Source organism: Cokeromyces recurvatus (assembly GCF_025118155.1).
Source record: "Cokeromyces recurvatus strain NRRL 2243 chromosome Unknown BX663scaffold_3, whole genome shotgun sequence".
Lineage (NCBI taxonomy): Eukaryota > Fungi > Mucoromycota > Mucoromycetes > Mucorales > Mucoraceae > Cokeromyces > Cokeromyces recurvatus.
In genome coordinates, this window is record NW_026251389.1 from 228,781 (window position 1) to 247,523 (window position 18,743).

Here is an 18,743-nt window from a genome sequence, read left to right on the forward strand (position 1 = left end):
AATAAATAAACAAATAAAAAAAAAAAGGAAAAGAAAAAGAAAACCAACAAAGGCTATATTAGCGGAGAATAAAATTAATTAATTTCTGTTAATTTTCTCTTTCCCCCACCGCTTTTTTAAATGATATCCTTTGTATAAATAAGTGTGATTTATATATATGATAAAGACGTACCTAAAGCATACAGTGTAATATTTTTTCTTGTTTAATGTAAAGAAAAAAAAGTAGTTATATGCAGCTGTTGTATCAAGTAATTTGATTCTATATGAAGCATTTTGATAGGAAAGAATCAACAATTCATGATAATCAATAAAAAAAACGAATGGGGACATCACGTGATAGATGGGGTTCTGTATGTGTGTCGGGCTATTATTTTACAAGAAAAAAAAAAAAAAAAAAAAAAAAAAAAAAAAAAAAAAAAAAAAAAACTTTCTGCAAAAAAAAAGAGAGAGAGAGAGATCACTTTATTCATTTCTCTTCATTTATTACAACTATAATCAGCAAAGAGACTAATTAAACACACTTTTTACGAAATAAACATAGTCTCTTAACTTCAACTCTCTTTCACTCCCTTCCTCCCCCTTTTTTTTTTTCTTTTCTTTTCAATGCTGATCTATTTGTTATATCTATTTTATTTTGCAATAGTTGTGGCAGTAGCATTATCTTTATTATTATATACCTATCAATGTGAATTATTATATGCAGCAGGATTCCCTGCTGGTTCAAGGACAATTGTAAGGTTAAAAAGAAAGAAACAAACAAATAAAAAAAAAAGATTTAATTTATATATTATATTACAGGTTGCAAGACCCTCACAATATGGTTTACCTGATAAAGAAGTGATACTATTAACAGAAGATGGATATCGAATTCGAGCTTATGTTATGATTCAACGTGGCGAAGAAGTAGCAATACAGTCACCTACCGTAGTTTGTTTTCATGTAAGTCAGAAGAAGATAATAATAATATGTGTACCAATTTTTTGTTTTTTTTCATTCTATAATATAATCAGGCACATACAGGAAATATGGTAAAATAAAGAGATGAATTACAAATATATATGTATGTATATATAATTATAATAATTGGTAGGGTCATAGATTACCTATAGCACAAGTATTTTATAAGAAACTAGGATATAATGTAGTCATGTTATCTTATAGAGGGTAAAGAGATATATATTTATTTATACATTTGTCTAAAGTAGATTTCCTCTTTATTTACTTTATATTTATAGTTATGGTCTTAGTGAAGGGAAGCCAACTGAAAAAGGGCTTAAAATTGATGCACAGGCAAGTTTTTTTTTTTTGAATTTTAATTTATAGCGATCTATAGTGTTTAACGTAAACAAACAAAAAAAGTAGACTGTGCTAGAATATATCAAACAACACCCAATACTTAAACATACCAAATTAATAGCCTTTGGACAATCATTAGGAGGTTCAGTTGCTATTAGTCTTGTATCAAGAAATGAAGATAAATTTGATGCATTAATTATTGAAAATACATTTCTAAGTGTGGTAAGAGACTTTAAATTATTCATGTAACATAAACTAAAAATGATTATATCAAAAGCCATTATTAGTGCCACATATCTTGCCTGCATTAAGACATTTAGTATATTTAGTACATCAAACATGGAGATCTTACAAGACAATTAAATATGTTCATCATATTCCAATATTATTTTTATCGAGTTTAAAAGATGAATTAGTTCCACCAGGACACATGGCAAAATTATATAGCATTTCACAGACAAGTGGAGTTAAAGTTTGGAGAGATTTTGAAAATGGAACACATAATGATACATGTATGCAGGTAAAGGGAAAGGAAGAAAATAGAAAAAAAAAAAGGGAAAGAATAGGCAATTTCATTATTTATTTATTTATTTTTCTTTGTAGAATGGGTTTTTTGAAGCAATTGCTGAATTTGTACGAGATTATGTATGGGAATTAGATTAAATAACTATACAAGCAAATTATATCCTACCCTTCAGCTCTTTACTCTGAATTTTATATCGTTCATCTTTTCTAAAGGATATTATTCGCTTTTGTTTAAGAAATAAAACTTGTACAGATAAATGAGATTTTATACTTTTTTTTCTTCTAAAATAAAGGGAAATGGACTTCACTACTAAATGATTTTTTTTTTTGGGGGGGAGAGTTTCTTTTATGACCGCCAACAGCAATCATGGGAATAAGCAATTATGTGACAGGTTTTGCCACACAAGAAAAAAAAAATTAGTAATTGAAGATCACAAAGTATTTTCTTCATTTACAAGATACAGCTTTTAAAAAAAAAAAAAAAAAAGTAAAAAATAAAAATAAAATAACTATGGGTAAAAAATGTTGCAGACAGGAAGATTATAAATAAATGATCCATAACGGCAGTTAATGATAATAAAGGAATCCAACGAAAAGGTTTTTTTTTTTTTTTGCTTTGCTTCTTTGTTTTTTTGCTTTTTTGCTTTTTTAACTCTTTTTTTTTTTGAGATACACACATAACAAAGAATCGAACCATTGAAGAGACGATATACCGGAATCAATTGGAAGATCAGTATAAATCTTAGTTTTTGTGTGCACTTTATCAGTGTGTAGTAATAAAGAATTGCACCAAAACATTGGCTAAATTTTAATGACATGTCTACTAAAATTTGATACTTAGTGGGCGGTGTTTATAATTTCTTTGCTAAAAAGAAAATCGTGCGTTTATTTTGTTGTTGTTGTTTTTTTATCATGTTTAAAAGTAGAAGCTTATGTAAAAAAAAAAAAAAAATAAAATAAAAAATAAAAAAAAATAAATGAATAAATAAGAGAAACAGAGAAAAAAATAAGTATTAAACTGAAATAAATCATCTTTTGTAGTATTGAATTCAGCTCGCTTACTTCGTCAGCGTGCCTCTGTTTCTGTATAGTACGTATGAAACAACTTTTTTTTTTTATGTGGGGTAATAATTTTTTTTTTTGACATGACATGTAATAGTTTGAAGAACCAACGCCTCTATAGTACTTATAACGCAAAGTCGAAATGGAAGAATACAGTTTCTATTACTACTGCAATAGGTTTAGGTGCTATTGCTATTAGTTTATTGAACATTCAAGAGGTTCTTATTTTTTTTTCTAATGAATGAACATCACTATTAAAGATGGTTTTAAATGTTTACAATCCTTTAATTTAGGTATATTGTGATGCCGCTACTGATGATAAGCAACGTGTAAAGTGAACGAACAAAAATTCATTTTAATCCAACTAATTGTTAATTGAATTTATTATTATTTAGAAAACAGAAGGCCCAGTTACAGATAATGATCCCATGCGACTTCGTATGGAAGCATTCGTAAAAGGACTTCAAAGCAAAATTGTAAATGATATAGAAAAACTAGACGGGAAACAGTTTACAAAGACAGTTTGGGAGCGACCTGAAGGAGGTGAGGGCATCACTTGCGTTCTGCAAGATGGTAATGTGTTCGAAAAGGCAGGTGTCGGAGTGTCAATTGTGTATGGCGAATTACCCAAGGCAGCCGTTGAACAAATGCGTCATGACCGAGGTAAAGATATGAATGCAGATGGGCCTGTTCCCTTCTTTGCTGCTGGCATCTCCCTTGTCATTCATCCTCATAATCCAAATGCGCCCACCGTTCATCTTAATTATCGATATTTTGAAATTGAAAATCCAGATGGTACACCTAAAATTTGGTGGTTCGGTGGTGGTTCAGATTTAACGCCTGCTTATTTATATGAAGAAGACGCTGTTTATTTCCATCAAGTACTTAAAGATGGATGTGATAAATTTGATAAGAAATATTATAGTCAGTTCAAACAATGGTGCGATAAATATTTCTATCTTAAACATCGTGGTGAAGCACGAGGTATAGGGGGTATTTTCTTTGATGATTTAGATGATAGACCTGTTGAAGAACTCTTTAGTTTTATAAAAGAAATGGGTAATCGATTCTCTCTTTCTTATATTCCTATTGTGAAGAAAAGAATGAATATGAAATTTACACCTGAAATGAAGGAATGGCAGCAGATCCGTCGAGGACGTTATGTTGAATTTAACTTGGTTTGGGATAGAGGTACTAAATTTGGCCTTCAAACCCCAGGTGCACGTATTGAGGCCATTCTTATGTCTTTACCTCTTACTTCAAGATGGGAGTATATGAAAGAAACAAAGGAAGGTTCAAGAGAACAAAAATTAGAAGAAGTATTAAAGAACCCAAGAGATTGGATTCCACTTGAATAATATATTATAATAAAACAATACACACTCTTTTTTTTTTATTATTGTTATTATTTATTTATTTATTTTTCCCTTATTTATTTATTTTTTTTTACCATAACCACCTCCACCAGGGGTCTGGATAAGGATACGATCTCCACGACCAAAAGTAGCAGAATTTTTTCCTGTTAAATTTAAAGTTCGAATCATGCCCCCTTGTTCATGTCGAATCCAAATGTTAAGACCCCTTTCGCCGTCTTCTCCTCCTGCAAGACCATAAGGTTTAAATACACGACGTTCAGATAAAATAGAGACTTGAATACCATCTTCTAAGAATTCAATTTCACGAATCACTCCATCCCCTCCTCTATAAAGACCTTCACCGCCTGAATGAGGACGTATGGCAAATCGATGTAGTATAACAGGATAACGACGTTCCAAGATTTCAGGATCTGTTATACGTGTATTGGTCATATGTGTGTGCACACCACTTTGCCCATTCCAAGTCGCGCCCGCACCACTACCACCTGCAATCGTTTCATAGTATCCCCAACCCGTTGTTGTCTTGCCCGTTGTCTCATCTTTACCCCCCTTTCCAAAAGTAAGATTGTTACAACATCCCTGACTGGCTGCACATGCTTCAAATGCCTTTAGTACAACATCCACAAGTCTCTGGCTTGTCAATACATTACCACCAACGACAGCACATCGTTCGGAGGGGCTTAGAATGGAATTAGTTGGAATCTTGATCGTAATCGGCTCAAGACAGCCAGAGTTCAAGGGAATACTTTGATTGACTAAACATCTTATACAATAGATAATCGCAGAATGGCATACACTTTCAGGCGCATTCGTGTTTCCGTATACCTCTGGTCCAGTTCCTTCAAAATCAAATACAGCAGTACCTTTGTCTGGATCAATCGTAACTCTCAAGTGAATGGGTGTACCATCATCCATATAATCTACTGCAACAAGATCTTGATTAGAGTGATCCTTAGCGACTTGTTTTAAAAGATCTTTAACTGCATTAGATGCATTACGACGAATATGCATCATATAGGCCTGAACTACATCAAGTCCATATTCTTTAATTAGTGCTTTAACCAAGTTGATTCCTTTTTGATTAGCAGCAATCTGTGCTTTAAGATCTATACATATTGACAAAAAAAAAAAAAAAAGAAAGAAAGAAAGAAAGAAAGAAAGAAAGAAAGAGAGAGAGAGAGAGAGAGAGAGAGAGGGTAAGAAAAACAACAATAACAAAAGCAAAAGAAAAAAAAATAACTACCTGAGATATTATCTCTAAAAGCGCGCGAACCCGAACATCCAGGATAAGAAGCTGGAATAGTACATAAATGCTCTTCAAGTCCCTTTTGATCAAATTGCCCCTTTGAAACAATTTTAAATGATTTAATAGCAGCTCCCTCCTGGTAAAGTTCTTTTGAATGAGGAGGCATTGAACCCGGTGATATACCACCAATATCAGCATGATGTCCTCTAGATGCTACAAAAAATACTATCTCCCCTTTATCAAACACAGGTGTAATAATGGTAATATCTAAATTTTGGAATAGTAGTCATCTTAATTATTGGTGGATGCAGACGCTATCTTGTTGTATTATATTAACAATAAGTACACCTACCAGGTAAATGTGATCCTCCAGCTTGCGGGTGATTTGTCATGATAACATCACCTTCATAAAGTTTACCTTTATAAAAATTTTGCTGATAAATAACAGCATGACTTAATGAACCCAAATGTACAGGAATATGAGGCGCATTGGCTACTAAGCCGCCATCAGCGCCAAACAATGCACATGAAAAGTCTAAAAGGCAATAATTAATTCTCCTACAAAACATATAATATATACATATATATATAGCTTACCGAGTCGTTCTTTAATGTTGGTAGAAATAGCAGTTTTTTGAAGTGTACGACCCATTTGCTCTGCAATACTCATAAAACGATGAGAAAAGATAGACAATTGAATGGGCTCCATCTCTGTCGTTACAACTTTCTTTTCACCGCGTCCAACTGTTATAGTGATATGGTTTCCAGTAATTAAAGCTGTACATGCTGGTTCTATCACCACAGTAGCTGTAACATCAATAATGATAGCAGGACCAGGTACAGAAAAGCCAGGGGCTAATTTGTTTAAACGATAGACGGGGACATGGTTATCGCGTCCTGTTTCTTCAAAATAAACAGATACATATTGATCTACAAGATCTGTTGCTTTCTTAATGTCCAGAATTTTATTTGAGGCCCTGAGCTCCTCTATTTCACGATCTGGTGTAAGATCATTGGATTGTATCGTCTTACCAATACCTCGCACTCGAATATCATCTACAATGATATCACGATCCTTGAGACTAAAACCAAATTCTTGTCTATAAAGCGCGTAAAAGGCCCTTTCAAATTCCCAATTATCAGGAGAGGGCTGCAAAGTCATTAAGGCGCAGTCAGTACCGTCGAAACGAAGATTAAGATAGACCTCAGTTAGGATGTCTTGATCACGAAATCCTTGCCTTTTCAGTTCAGCTCGACAAGCCTCTTTAAGGTGAGCTACTCGAGTTTGGATACCGGAGAGATGGTCTGAGTTCAACCTTTCAGCTGAAGGTTCTTGCACCTCATGTACAACATCTGCTAAAGCCAAACCAAAGGCAGATAAAATAGAACTATGACGATACAAGACGATTTTGTTGATACCTAAATTACGAGCAATACCACATGCATGCTGGCCACCTGCACCACCAAACACAGCTAATGTATGATTACTTGTATCATGTCCCTTGGCCTCTGTTAAGGCACGAATAGGGCGACACATGGTCTCATTAGCCACTTTAATAAACCCATACACAATGTCATCAAGTGATTTTTTTTCATTTGGTGTTGAGGCATTTATTTCATTTGCAAGTTCTTGAAATTTCTTTTCAACAATTTCTTTGTCTAAGGACTCGTTTTCATTTGGACCAAAAATCTTGGGAAAATAATCAGGCAAAAGTCGGCCTAAGAATAAGTTTGCATCAGAGACAGCTAAAGGTCCTCCCTTTCTATAGCATGCGGGACCAGGATGAGCACCTGCACTCTAATGAGAGGGAAAATAAAATAAAATAAAATAGGGTTATTCATTTCATATGTAACATGAGGCCGTTTTTTTTTTTTTTTTTTTTTTACCTCAGGACCAACAACAAACATGCCATTTTTAAAAAAGAGCATTGAACCACCTCCAGCAGCTACAGTATTGATATCTAACTGAGGAGCTTGAATGGTTACACCTGCTGTGGTTGTTTCAAAGACATGTTCATAATGACCATCAAAGCGTGATACATCTGTACTTGTACCACCCATATCAAATCCAATAATGGGTACTCTATTTTGTTGATTAAATGTCGTTAACGCATAACCTACTACACCACCTGCTGGGCCCGACAAGATAGCTCTAAAGCCTGAAAAATGATTGACAGGTACTAATCCACCATCACTCTGCATGAATTGTAACTGGGTTGTTCCATTTTTGAACCCATCATCAAAGCCATCCACGAATCCTTTAATATATTTTTGAATACAAGGTGTTAGATAAGCATCTGCTGTAGCAGAGGTCCCTCGAGGCACTATTTTCACCATTGGCATAACTTGACTCGATAGTGAAACATGAGAGAATCCGATCGTTTTAGCTAAATCACCTATCCTTTGTTCATGATCTGGAAATATATATGAATGTAAAAGACAAACCGAAATACTTTGATATCCTTCATTGTACAACTTTTGTAACTGAGATTTAATAGTAGCAAGATCTTAACAGATATTTATTTAAGCTAAAATAATGATAAACTCCTTTTATACATATCCTTACCTGGGTATTTTACAACTTTTATCCATTCACCGGAAATACCTTTTTTAATATTTTTATTATCCTTAATTGACTCAGGATCAATTTGTTCCGAAGAAGCAGCTGAATTCAATAAAACAACACTAAAAAAAAGGTGTGTGTGTGTGTGTGTGTGTGTGTGTGTGAAATACATACTGTCACTATCTTATGCATTATATAGTGTTCTTTCTTTCTTTTTTACCGTTCATCAATTTCAATGACTTTCTGGTAAAGTACATCTGGTTTATTTATTGATAAATCAAAGATCTTGGGTCTAGCTTGATTACCTAATGTTACAAGTTAAGTGTGAGAATTTAAAAAAAAAAAAAAAAAAAATAAAATAAAATAAAATAAAATAAAAAAAAATACAAATTCCCTACCAATTGTTAAGAGATCTTGAAATCCTTTTGTAATTAATAATGCACTCTTTTCTCCTTTTCTTTCTAATAATGCATTTGTTGCAACTGTAGTCCCCATACGTACACTTTCTAAAAAATATATATAAATGTATTTATTTTCCCTGCCCTCTTCACCATTAAATTCATATAAATATGTATATATAAAATACCAATTTGTGTTGTTGGTACAGGCTCAGAACGAGGATATTTTTTGCCAGTTGCAAGTTCTAAAATCCTCCTGATACCTTCAGTAGGAGCATCATTATAATTGGATGGATCCTCAGAAAGTAACTTTACAACATATTCACGATAATTTTCATCTCCTGGTTTTCCAATAAACCCAATAAAATCAGTAAAAGTCCCTCCTCTATCAATACATATAGTCAATGGTTTTGATTCTGTTTTAGTCATTGTTAAATCTAAGAATTCCTTTTTTTTGAAATAAATATATATATATATGTATATATATATATATATATATACGCGTATATTATAGAAATAAAATAAAACTAAAACAAGTAAAAGAAAGATTATCTTGAGAAAAAGACATTTTTATGAATCATGTAAAAAAGTATATATTATTTATTATAAGCGCCGATTAATTTACTTGACTTGTAGGTAACCAAAATGCCTAAATTAGTAAAAAAAAAAAAATTAATACTTCTTTATATAACATGAATGGCTTCATATACACATTTGTATTTATATAAATATTACCAATTCATTAGCACCTGTTACGCCCACTGCATTTAAAGGATTATATCCAACAATTGTTATTTCACGCTTATGTGGTGTTGGGAATGCTGTAAATGGTTTATTTTCCATAATCTCGGTATTATTTATATCCCAAATTCTCAAGATCGCATCTTTTCCACCAGCCATTACAAAGGAAGCATCAGGCGTAATACATACTTCTTCACCACAAGACCCTTCCTTTGGTCCTGAGTGTCCTACTAGTTTTTGTATTAAAGCACCTGTAAATGCATCTAGAATATAAATGATATCTGATAATGTAGTAATTATTAACTTTTTGCCATCCGGTGTAAATTTTAAACTTGTCCATTCTGGTAAACGACCAAGACGCTGATTATCTTGTATATGCCAGGTATCAAATGGACCTTTGGTATATTCTCTACAGTCATAAACATGAATTGTGCTTGAATTAGTGCCTACTGCAAATACTAATCCTTGAGGGTCTATTGCTGCAAGTGTTTTACTTTCCCCGTGTAAAACGCCCTAGTAAATAAATAAATAAATATAAATAGATATATATATATATATATGCAGGTATGTATTATTGCCTTTATAGTATATACCTGACAAGTAGATGATCGAAGATCCCATAAACGTACTGTTTCATCTAAAGAAGAAGTTAAGACAGTATCATTAATGGGTGACATTGATATTGAAGTCACTCTTAATAATAGATCAGTAGTTTAATTTATACACATATAAAACTTTATAATGTACCTCTTTTTATGTCCACGAAAATAGCGAATATATTTATTATCGTGAATGGATAGATATCTTAATGTATCTAACAAAAATTAATCATAACAATAATAATTTTAGATTTAAACATTCAATTTCAAAAATTATAGATTTTACCATCTTCTTTAGTAGATGCATAAATAACATTATTTTTATGATGCGTAAAGCGAGCTAAAGTCACACCATATTTCTTTGAATAAAGTGTTGATCGAACACTGTGATAGTAATGAGAATATGCAACAAGAGGCAAAATCTAGCAAATTACTGTGACTTACATGCCTTCTCTACAATTATAAACGTTTAAACTATCATCTTCTCCTGAGGTAATACAATATTCTCCGGTATCATTAAACGATATAGAAGTCAAAATATTTGTACTTTCTGGAAATATTTTTGCAACTCTACTAGAAGATAATACTTCTTTTGACAATTCAATCTTTCTATTTGCCATCTAGATAAAAATATTAAAATAAAATAAAATAAAAAAAATCACGAAAAATTATTATTGTTACTGAAGGGCCTTTCTTCTACGAATGTGACCGTAGAATTTGTTGATTTCTGAACTTTAAAAAAAAAAAAAAAAAAAAAAAAAAAAAAAAAAAAAAAACCTTCCTATTCCTCTCTCGTACTTTATTCTGGAGATAAAAAGATGGTGAAAATCTTCTTTCTCGAGTAAGAAAGAAAGAATAAAGATTATTCATGAGAATGGGATATCTTTTATTACTCTTAAATGCAGCAGATTATGTACAAGGATGATTTTATTTCATTTTATTTTATTTTATTTTTTTTGCATCATCAATAACGAATTTCCTTCTATTGCGTAAAAGATGATTAAACTAGATTGTACTTTAATAGCCTTAGTTTCAATACAAGGTCAATTTCACTATTCGTGTACAGAGTGAGTATCTTTTATATTTAATAAATTTAAATTTGAGAATACATATTATTTTCCGTTAAAAAGAAATTAAAGTGAATATCCGCGACCAAAAAAATAAATGTCACCTTCCAAAAAAATGAATAGCAACCACGTATTTTTTTTTTTTTTTTTGTGTGTGTTTTAAATAAAATAATTGCTTCTTCTCTTTCCCATATCTTTCAAAGTTATATATTATGCTGGTATTAACATAAATGTATAATATATGGATGAACAATCAACCTTCACTCGTTCACGAGCAGAGGAAATACTGAGGGAACTGGAAAAATAACGTGCTCAAGAGAGAAAACTGAAAGCAAATGGAATAGATTTTCTCTTGGTATTTATAAAGCAAAAAAAAAAAAAAAAAAAAAAAAAAAAAAAAAAAAAAAATTGTGAATAAAATGTTTTTTTTTGTTCTTTATTATTTGTATCAATAAACTATAATATTTTGTCATTAATAGCTATACTGGAACATAAAGAGACTAATCAGCAAAAGGATGTGAATCCCAATAAGTTTCAGTATTAACATTGAACCATTGTCCACCTTTTTTAACGAATCCAAACTCGTCCGGTTGGTCATATGATTTGTCTGTATGCTTGCTTTCAGCGTCGTTATCATCGGAATCAAACACTTCATCACTATCGAAGGTTTCAGATACTGGAATTCTTGAAATCGAATAGTCCCCCCCCGGGAGGTGTGAACCAAGTAGGTTCGGGTGGCAAGTTTTGGTTCCTACTTGGAGATTGGTTGAGCGTGGGACGTTTTAATTTATTTTCTACTTCAACTGACAGTTTTTCAATAGAGGTTTTAAAGGCAAGCAAAGGTCTAATAAACTTATTGTTCGTTTCATTCAGAAGTGAGTAGCTGGTAGGGAAGGATATGTCAAATTGTGGAACATTAACAAAATAATGATATGGAGTAGGATGGATGGTTGAAAAGCTGCATTTGGTGCCTTTGATTTGAATCATCCATACATTACCAACAATATTTTCATCGTGAAAGATATGCGCTAGGTTTCTTTGGATTTCCTTGCCTTCGCGAATGAGCTTAGAAACGTCAGATCCTAATGTCGTATCCCTTGCATCATGATGACAGGCTTCTCCACACATTAAGTCAAATTCCTCGTCTTTATAATCTATAAGTATTCTGATATCTACTTTAAAGCCAACAACATTATTAGAGTCCTCGTAAAAGTTTAGTTAATATTAGAATCCACAATTGGTAAGCATAGTCGCGTTCTGATGTCCTGTTTGAATTATGTTCATTAAACATGAATTGTTTCGATTCTATCTGAAATAAAACTTCGTTTAAGAAATTGAGCGTTCTTTCCTGTTTTATACTGGTTGACGCAACTTTTAATTTACAGATAAAATGTTGAGCTATACGACCATCGTTGTTATTTTTACATAAACTGGATATTAAATTCCATTGCTGATATATTTCAGTTGGGATGGGTGGCAGATTGAATTTGTGCTTTTTTGTGTATTTTGAATATATCTTTTTCCAAAGGGCCTCATCAAAAAGCGATTGTTGACTTCCATCGGCTTCATCGGAATTGATATCTAAAATGCTTGATAATCCACATGCCATTGTTTTGAGCTCTGATAAACTCAGAATTTTACCGCTCTGATATTTTGAGTGTAAGATGGCAGCAGCATTATATATGATATCATGAATATTGATTCCTTTAAAGTTTTTAGCAGAATTTAAAGACATAGGTATATTGGTAACTGTAGCAGAAGGGGTGCCAATAGCAACAGAAGTTTCAGAAGAGGAAGCAGTAGTACTAGAAACCAAGGAGTCATCAACATTATGTGGTTTAGAAGTAGAATATTCAAGTGAGCTATCGATTTCATTGATTTCTCTTTCCATTTTGTGAAACTTTTTTTTTTTTTTGTCGAGTAATGCTTCTGCAACTGAGTTGAGTAGAGTTTGTTTGTTCAGCTTTCTCTTTAAATGTTTTTTCCTCTTTTTATCTAAATGATCTTCAAAACTCTCTATGTATTTCTTATGAACATCAGCAGATTGCAAATACAGATGCACTTGGTTTGCATAGGTCTTTACATACGGGTAGCGAGTTAAGTGTTTTCAATGTGAAACGTGTAATGAGTCATGAGTAATTGTGTGTTTATGATGTCAACCGTGAATAAAAGTAATCTACATTTACCAAGCCGATTAACATGATAATATTCGCTTTTTTTTTCTATATAGCATATGATTATTGGACTATGATAATACTGATAACTTAATACAACGAGATTGCAGCTTGTAGAGAAAAAAAAAAGGTAACAATGCATATTAGTTTGTGTTATAATAATGAAATACAAATGTAATTTTTTTTTTATTTACAAGTTCACTTCTCCAAGTAGGACGCTTTCTCTTCAACAACGTCACATTCCCAAGTTCATCAACTTCATCATCTTCATCATCAGACATGTACTCCTCCTTTAAGAGGAGTTGACATGTCTCGTAAGGCAATCGTAATCTTTGGGTGATTGCCTCACCATGTACAGCAAACGCTGCTCTTCTTCTTTCGATTTTCTAGAATACATATTAAAAAGAAAAAAATATAACAAAGTAAGTTAAAATTATTTGGTGATCATTATGTATATATAATAACTAATTGGTATATTTACTCTGTTTTTTCTCGTGGCTATTCTTCTTTTATGAGCAAGCGCTTGCTGTACCTCTTGGCTTTGATTTCGAACCTTCTGCTGATGCTTCAGGTTCTCGTAGTGATTTCTTATACGCCTCTTGAGTTCCCTCAATTTTTCAGCGCTAATACTGTTATTACGCGTGATGTCCTTTTCTTTTGTAATAACAGTATTTAAAATATGATCATAAATGATCTTATTGAAACCAGTCTTCAATGACAAATTAAAATCATATTGAAGATAGTTATCTTCAACGTATTGATCGTATGTTCTTCTAATCAAGCTCTATATTGTTTATTTACAAGTATAGTATTTATATAAATATATATTTTTTAAAGGTTAATATACACATTAGCAGTTTTTTGTGTTACTTACCGAAGTCTCTCTTGATCTACCAATTAGACCTTTGCCAGTGCTGCCTGAATCTTTAGAAGCTACGACAGCAGCAAGCTGAGCTTGGACTGAGGCAAACTGTTGTTGAAGCTGTCTAATGTTATCTTTTAATTCAGCAACTTCAGTGTTGCTGGTAGCACTTCTTCTAACAGGAGTGTTGGCAACTTCACTGCTGTTAGAAGAACCGGCTGTCATAACGACAGGAGGAGTGTTAAGACGAGCGTTAGGACGAGCATTGTTGTTAGGTTGTTGCATGTTGAGTTGGTACTTCTTAATAAAAAATATATATAAATATATAAAGAAATAAAGAAATAAAAAAAATAAAAATAAAAATAAAAAAGAATTGCTTTTTTAAATCAATAGCAATTATAAGTATAGTACAATAAACTGATATTGAAACTGCTTGGTTGATTTAATTCCAGTTTTATTTTCCTCTTGAAATGACACTCGATATCACCACCAATTCGTGTCTCAGTTAGCTTTTGATGAAAAAATTTTTATTCTTTTTCTTTTTTTTTTCTTTCCTTTTCTTTTATCTTTTCTCAATTATTTTCTTTACAACATTATTGCTAATGACTGATAGCCATTAGGTAAGTATATCTTTTTAATTGTCATTCATTAATATAATATTATTTGATAAAAGACAATAAGCCTATACTGACACATTATTTTTATTTTCAAAAAAAAAAAAAAAAAAAGTTGATATCGATCAATTCATTTAACTCTCCGACTGATTAATATTAATAGGAAACGTTGTAATAATATACAAGTTGTTATAATAGATAAGGTAAGCTATTCTTTTTTGTATAAATCTTGTTTCAATTTATATCTTATGCTGTTATATGTTTACTATTTAGTAAGTGCCACTCTTTTTACTTTTATTCCTTCTTTGTGCCTAAGGATAAACAATATGTTCAAATACTTTTTGGTATATATTATTTTTCTATCTTATTATTAATTCTAACTTTTATTAATTTGTATAAATAGTACTACTTTCTCTAGTTAATTCTGGCATACATTGGTAGTTACTAATTGCTTTTCTTTTAGGTCCTTTAAAAGGTAAACACTTTAGAGTAAAGTATATTTTCTTCTATAGGATAACAATAACTAATATATATAGTTAAAGATTCTTGTAACTACTGTACATGTTATTACAAAAGGTTCTGCCGGTTAATACAAATGTTTGTGCTAATAAAGACGTATCAAAGGTAAGTATTTCTTCTATTGTATACAATACTTTATTTCGACTATACAAAGAAATGCAATGAATACAATATTATAAATATACATATTCTATATTATTATTATATTATTATATAATTGTATTATTATATTATTTTATTATTATTATTATTATCGTATATTCTATTTATTTTTTTTTTATAAATAAAAATCGCGTTTTTTTTGTAAACAAATATATATAAATAAGATTCTATATATGGCATGTAAAGGCCTACAAAATAAATAATATATAATATTTTAAACCAATAAAGCAAAAGGATATTTAATATAAAAGCCACAAAAAGATGTGTATATGGTCCAATTAAATGTAAACATAAAATTGAGAATCATTCATAATAAGGCCAATAGTAAAGGATGCTGTCGTTAAAGAAGTAGCAAATGAAAAGGGTTATGTAATTCTAAAATGAAGGTCAGTTCGTATTTTTTTCAGAGCTTTCACCGATGTAATAAGGTACCTTTAAACATCTGTTTCAAGCCGTGATTCAAGGATACCCTTTAAACGTCTGTTTTAAGGGATCCTTGAATCAGCCATTGAAACATCTGTTTCAAGGATGTTTTCAAGGATAATACACACCAAATTGCTTCCAGTGCGCGTTGAAAATGATAACCAGTACATATGAAAGAATTAATTTACTGATAATAGAAAACACCTTCGTTCAGTCTATAACTAAAATACAACATGTTTGTAAAGAAGTAAATAGAATAAAGAAGATCCTCGGTATTCACAATCGCTTACATAAATCAGTTTCTAGCTTGAATAATTAACACGCTCTTATTTAAAATTCTTTATCCGTCTCTCACCAATATTTTTTTTCAAAGGGTATATTCTTTATAATAATCACACTATGACAAGTCCCAAAGTATGACACCACTGTCCTATTTTACTCTATCTTTTTCCCTATTCATTTTGTTTTAATTTACGTAAATAAACCACAACATTGGCTATATAGCAACAGCTAATGGGTTGATTAACAGATAAGCCCTCAAAAGCGGCAGAAAGAATATGTATAGCATCTCTCACAATGCAAGTACGCTCTTTTCTATATAGTCATTAATGAATTGAGAATGTTCTTTCGTAATCTTAACATTATTTTTTTTCCCTTTATTTAACTTTAAAGGCCAAGTTATAACCTGGAAATATTGTTCCTTTATTGGCTTTACATTTATTGAATCTGTAAGTTATGGTATATCCAGTTTCAGTCTCTTAACAGCTTGAAGAAGCTTTACATTTGTGTTATTCTCTCACAAGATTCACTTATATTAATGGTCCAACCACTAATAGCGACTACATGCTACTACGATGGCAGATCTGGAATCTGTTTACCTCTTATTTTAATATCAAAATACCATTAATATCAGTAAATCTTGTTTGTGATAGCGTTTTGCATCAAAGAAATGAACTGAGCGGCTCGTGATGGCTAGTTCTTGATCGATGTTCAGACCATATTTGGATGGGGTGCTTTGCTCAAATCAAGTTCGTTCATATCTTAATTTAACATCTCAACCTCTTCTACCTCCAACGATATAGAGGTATGAGAAAAGTCCCTAAACTGTATAATATTTTGATAGATGTTTCTCCTGTGCTATCTTTGGTTGATCTTCGGTATTTTCGCCCTCAATCATGACCTAAATAAATTTATTAGAGAGTGAGTACTGATAGAAGGTAATTATGTTCATTTATAATTTGTGAGGTGAAGTAAAAAAAAAAAAAAAAAAAAAAAAAAAAAAAAAAAAAAAAAAAAAAAAAAAGATCTGGTTCTTCTAGCTTTTGCTCCATTACCAAATACAACTCAGCGGATATGCGAGCCCTGACTGAATGTTTTGATTTTGATCTGGATAACACCGATAAAGATGCACGACTCTTCTGCCTTCGGTGTTTTCGTGCATATATGGAAAATTTACCTACCCCCCTAATTATGAAATTAAACAATGGGAATGATTCTGGTCAGTATTGCTTTTCCCCCTAAGGCGAGATATTACTCTTAAATAGAATTTTTAATAAACCGCCTTTCATGAAATGGTTGCATCGATTCAATCCTGTCAAATTTCCTACGGAACTCTGTGCCATATGCAAAGCATACCCCGAAGATGTTCAACATATGCCTTTACCTGCACACGAAAACAAATCAACTGGAAGTGCATAATCACCGAATTTGTATGGCCAACAACCACACCAGAAGATATCGGCACCACCATAACAACATTCAACTTTACCATGGTATTTTATTGCCGCAGCAAACACATAAAACCTGAAAAAAATAATCTTCATCGTACTCGCACACATAGGGCACGCCCATTACGACTTCACATTTCAACAACAGGCATTTCAACCCATAATCATTATTAACAAACAAACTCAAAAACGTCATTTTACAAGAAATCGCCAGAGCAACAGTCAACTCCGATTAATAATATTGAACAGCACAACACGAAGTGCAAATTTAACACCTAACCTTGGGAAAGTCATAAAACAAACGACAAAGTATAAATCTTATATTTTTATTTAAATCCCTTTTATTTTTCCATCCCGAATAGTATAGTTTTTACCCGATCAATTGTAGACTTTACCGTCAAAATTCTTCTGCTTCATTTTTATTTTCCCTAATACGTATTATGGTAACCGCCTCTAACTTTGATATTCAAAAGTCATGCGCTAGCCTTCAGTACAATTTTTTTTTTAAAAAAAAAAGAAGATTTTGACATATTATCAATTAAAAGATTGTGATTGGCCAGAAGAAAAGGTTGCTTTCTATTTTTGGTAGCTAAAAAACTAAGTTAAAAACTCGTGACAGCTAGCCAGCCAACCTAACTAACTAACTAACTAACATGAGCCAATTATTTCTTTGTAAGTACAGAATACAGTTAGTATAAAGATTCCGTAACATAAGAAACAAATAAAAGCTGTGTCTATTAATTTAGTTATACTTATTGATGATTTCGTAGAAAAAAAAAGAAAAAAAAACAGTATTTATATTATATTAAGCATTAAATAGAGTCATGATTGTTTTGGACTTCAAATAAGTTATGTTTAACTGTAAAGAACTATTAGTTTTTTTTTTCCTTTTTTTTTGGGTAAACTAAGGTCAAAGTAACCTAAAAATTTTCCGTATGTACCAGGTCAGAATCAACTATAGAGAATACTGATGATAGTAACGAGAACAGTGTACAAGATATTTCAGATTCAATATCAAAAGGTACAACAACTGTGCACTTATCAAATTCATGAATATTATGCTTGATATTATGGATCTTAATGGAGATCTAAAAAAAAAAAAAAAAAAAAAAAAAAAAAAAAAAAGGAGGGGCTATTTGGTGTACTATGCATAAGTGAAAACTAATGATGAGGAAAATCGAAAGTTATGACTATAAATTGATGTTCTGCCTCCATATTCGCTTGATTAAACTTAAATAAACCGTTTTGGGCAATCTCACAAAGGAAAATTGAATTGCCACAAGCTGTTAACTGAAGATAGAATTGTTGAGGTATGTAACGCCATACCTACTGAAATTTTATATATCTTTGCCAGTCATTCTTAAACGACAACTCCATTCTAATTTGCTT

At 31.6% G+C, this 18,743-nt stretch overlaps 6 protein-coding genes across 6 annotated transcripts; 2 read left to right on the forward strand and 4 right to left on the reverse strand.

Moving 5' to 3' along the window:
- The first annotated feature begins 416 nt into the window (after window positions 1–416).
- Window positions 417–2,258, forward strand: BX663DRAFT_496120 (Alpha/Beta hydrolase protein). Its single transcript, XM_051525733.1, has 8 exons — window positions 417–732; window positions 799–939; window positions 1,011–1,028; window positions 1,091–1,164; window positions 1,236–1,290; window positions 1,363–1,518; window positions 1,574–1,816; window positions 1,900–2,258. Exons 1-8 carry the CDS (start codon window positions 604–606, stop codon window positions 1,957–1,959), a joined length of 876 nt encoding a protein of 291 aa, XP_051386341.1. The 5' UTR covers window positions 417–603; the 3' UTR covers window positions 1,960–2,258.
- A 796-nt stretch (window positions 2,259–3,054) lies between these two features.
- On the forward strand, window positions 3,055–4,282 carry BX663DRAFT_190421 (Coproporphyrinogen III oxidase). The gene is made up of 2 exons (XM_051521709.1): window positions 3,055–3,212; window positions 3,279–4,282. Exon 2 carries the CDS (start codon window positions 3,312–3,314, stop codon window positions 4,239–4,241), a length of 930 nt encoding a protein of 309 aa, XP_051386342.1. The 5' UTR covers window positions 3,055–3,212; window positions 3,279–3,311; the 3' UTR covers window positions 4,242–4,282.
- On the reverse strand, window positions 4,282–10,438 carry BX663DRAFT_447798 (Hydantoinase B/oxoprolinase-domain-containing protein). The gene is made up of 14 exons (XM_051523704.1): window positions 10,251–10,438; window positions 10,093–10,190; window positions 9,955–10,021; window positions 9,801–9,900; window positions 9,202–9,720; window positions 8,655–8,913; window positions 8,467–8,574; window positions 8,289–8,373; window positions 8,072–8,190; window positions 7,393–8,012; window positions 6,103–7,303; window positions 5,858–6,040; window positions 5,503–5,772; window positions 4,282–5,365 (listed from the first exon to the last, which is right to left on the reverse strand). The coding sequence occupies exons 1-14, from the start codon at window positions 10,424–10,426 to the stop codon at window positions 4,320–4,322; spliced, it is 4,851 nt and encodes a 1,616-aa protein (XP_051386343.1). The 5' UTR covers window positions 10,427–10,438; the 3' UTR covers window positions 4,282–4,319.
- Window positions 10,439–11,294: 856 nt separating this feature from the next.
- BX663DRAFT_577291 (uncharacterized protein) lies at window positions 11,295–11,917 on the reverse strand. The gene has a single exon (XM_051532171.1). The coding sequence runs from the start codon at window positions 11,858–11,860 to the stop codon at window positions 11,543–11,545; it is 318 nt and encodes a 105-aa protein (XP_051386344.1). The 5' UTR covers window positions 11,861–11,917; the 3' UTR covers window positions 11,295–11,542.
- Window positions 11,918–12,970: 1,053 nt separating this feature from the next.
- Window positions 12,971–14,255, reverse strand: BX663DRAFT_496143 (uncharacterized protein; the record flags this gene model as incomplete). The annotated part of the gene is made up of 4 exons (XM_051525734.1): window positions 13,922–14,255; window positions 13,529–13,831; window positions 13,250–13,433; window positions 12,971–13,095 (listed from the first exon to the last, which is right to left on the reverse strand). The coding sequence occupies exons 1-4, from the start codon at window positions 14,192–14,194 to the stop codon at window positions 12,971–12,973; spliced, it is 885 nt and encodes a 294-aa protein (XP_051386345.1). The 5' UTR covers window positions 14,195–14,255.
- Window positions 14,256–16,726: 2,471 nt separating this feature from the next.
- On the reverse strand, window positions 16,727–17,465 carry BX663DRAFT_483111 (uncharacterized protein; the record flags this gene model as incomplete). Its single annotated transcript, XM_051524474.1, has 3 exons — window positions 16,727–16,807; window positions 16,962–17,083; window positions 17,291–17,465. 3 exons carry the CDS (start codon window positions 17,463–17,465, stop codon window positions 16,727–16,729), a joined length of 378 nt encoding a protein of 125 aa, XP_051386346.1.
- Window positions 17,466–18,743: the final 1,278 nt, after the last annotated feature.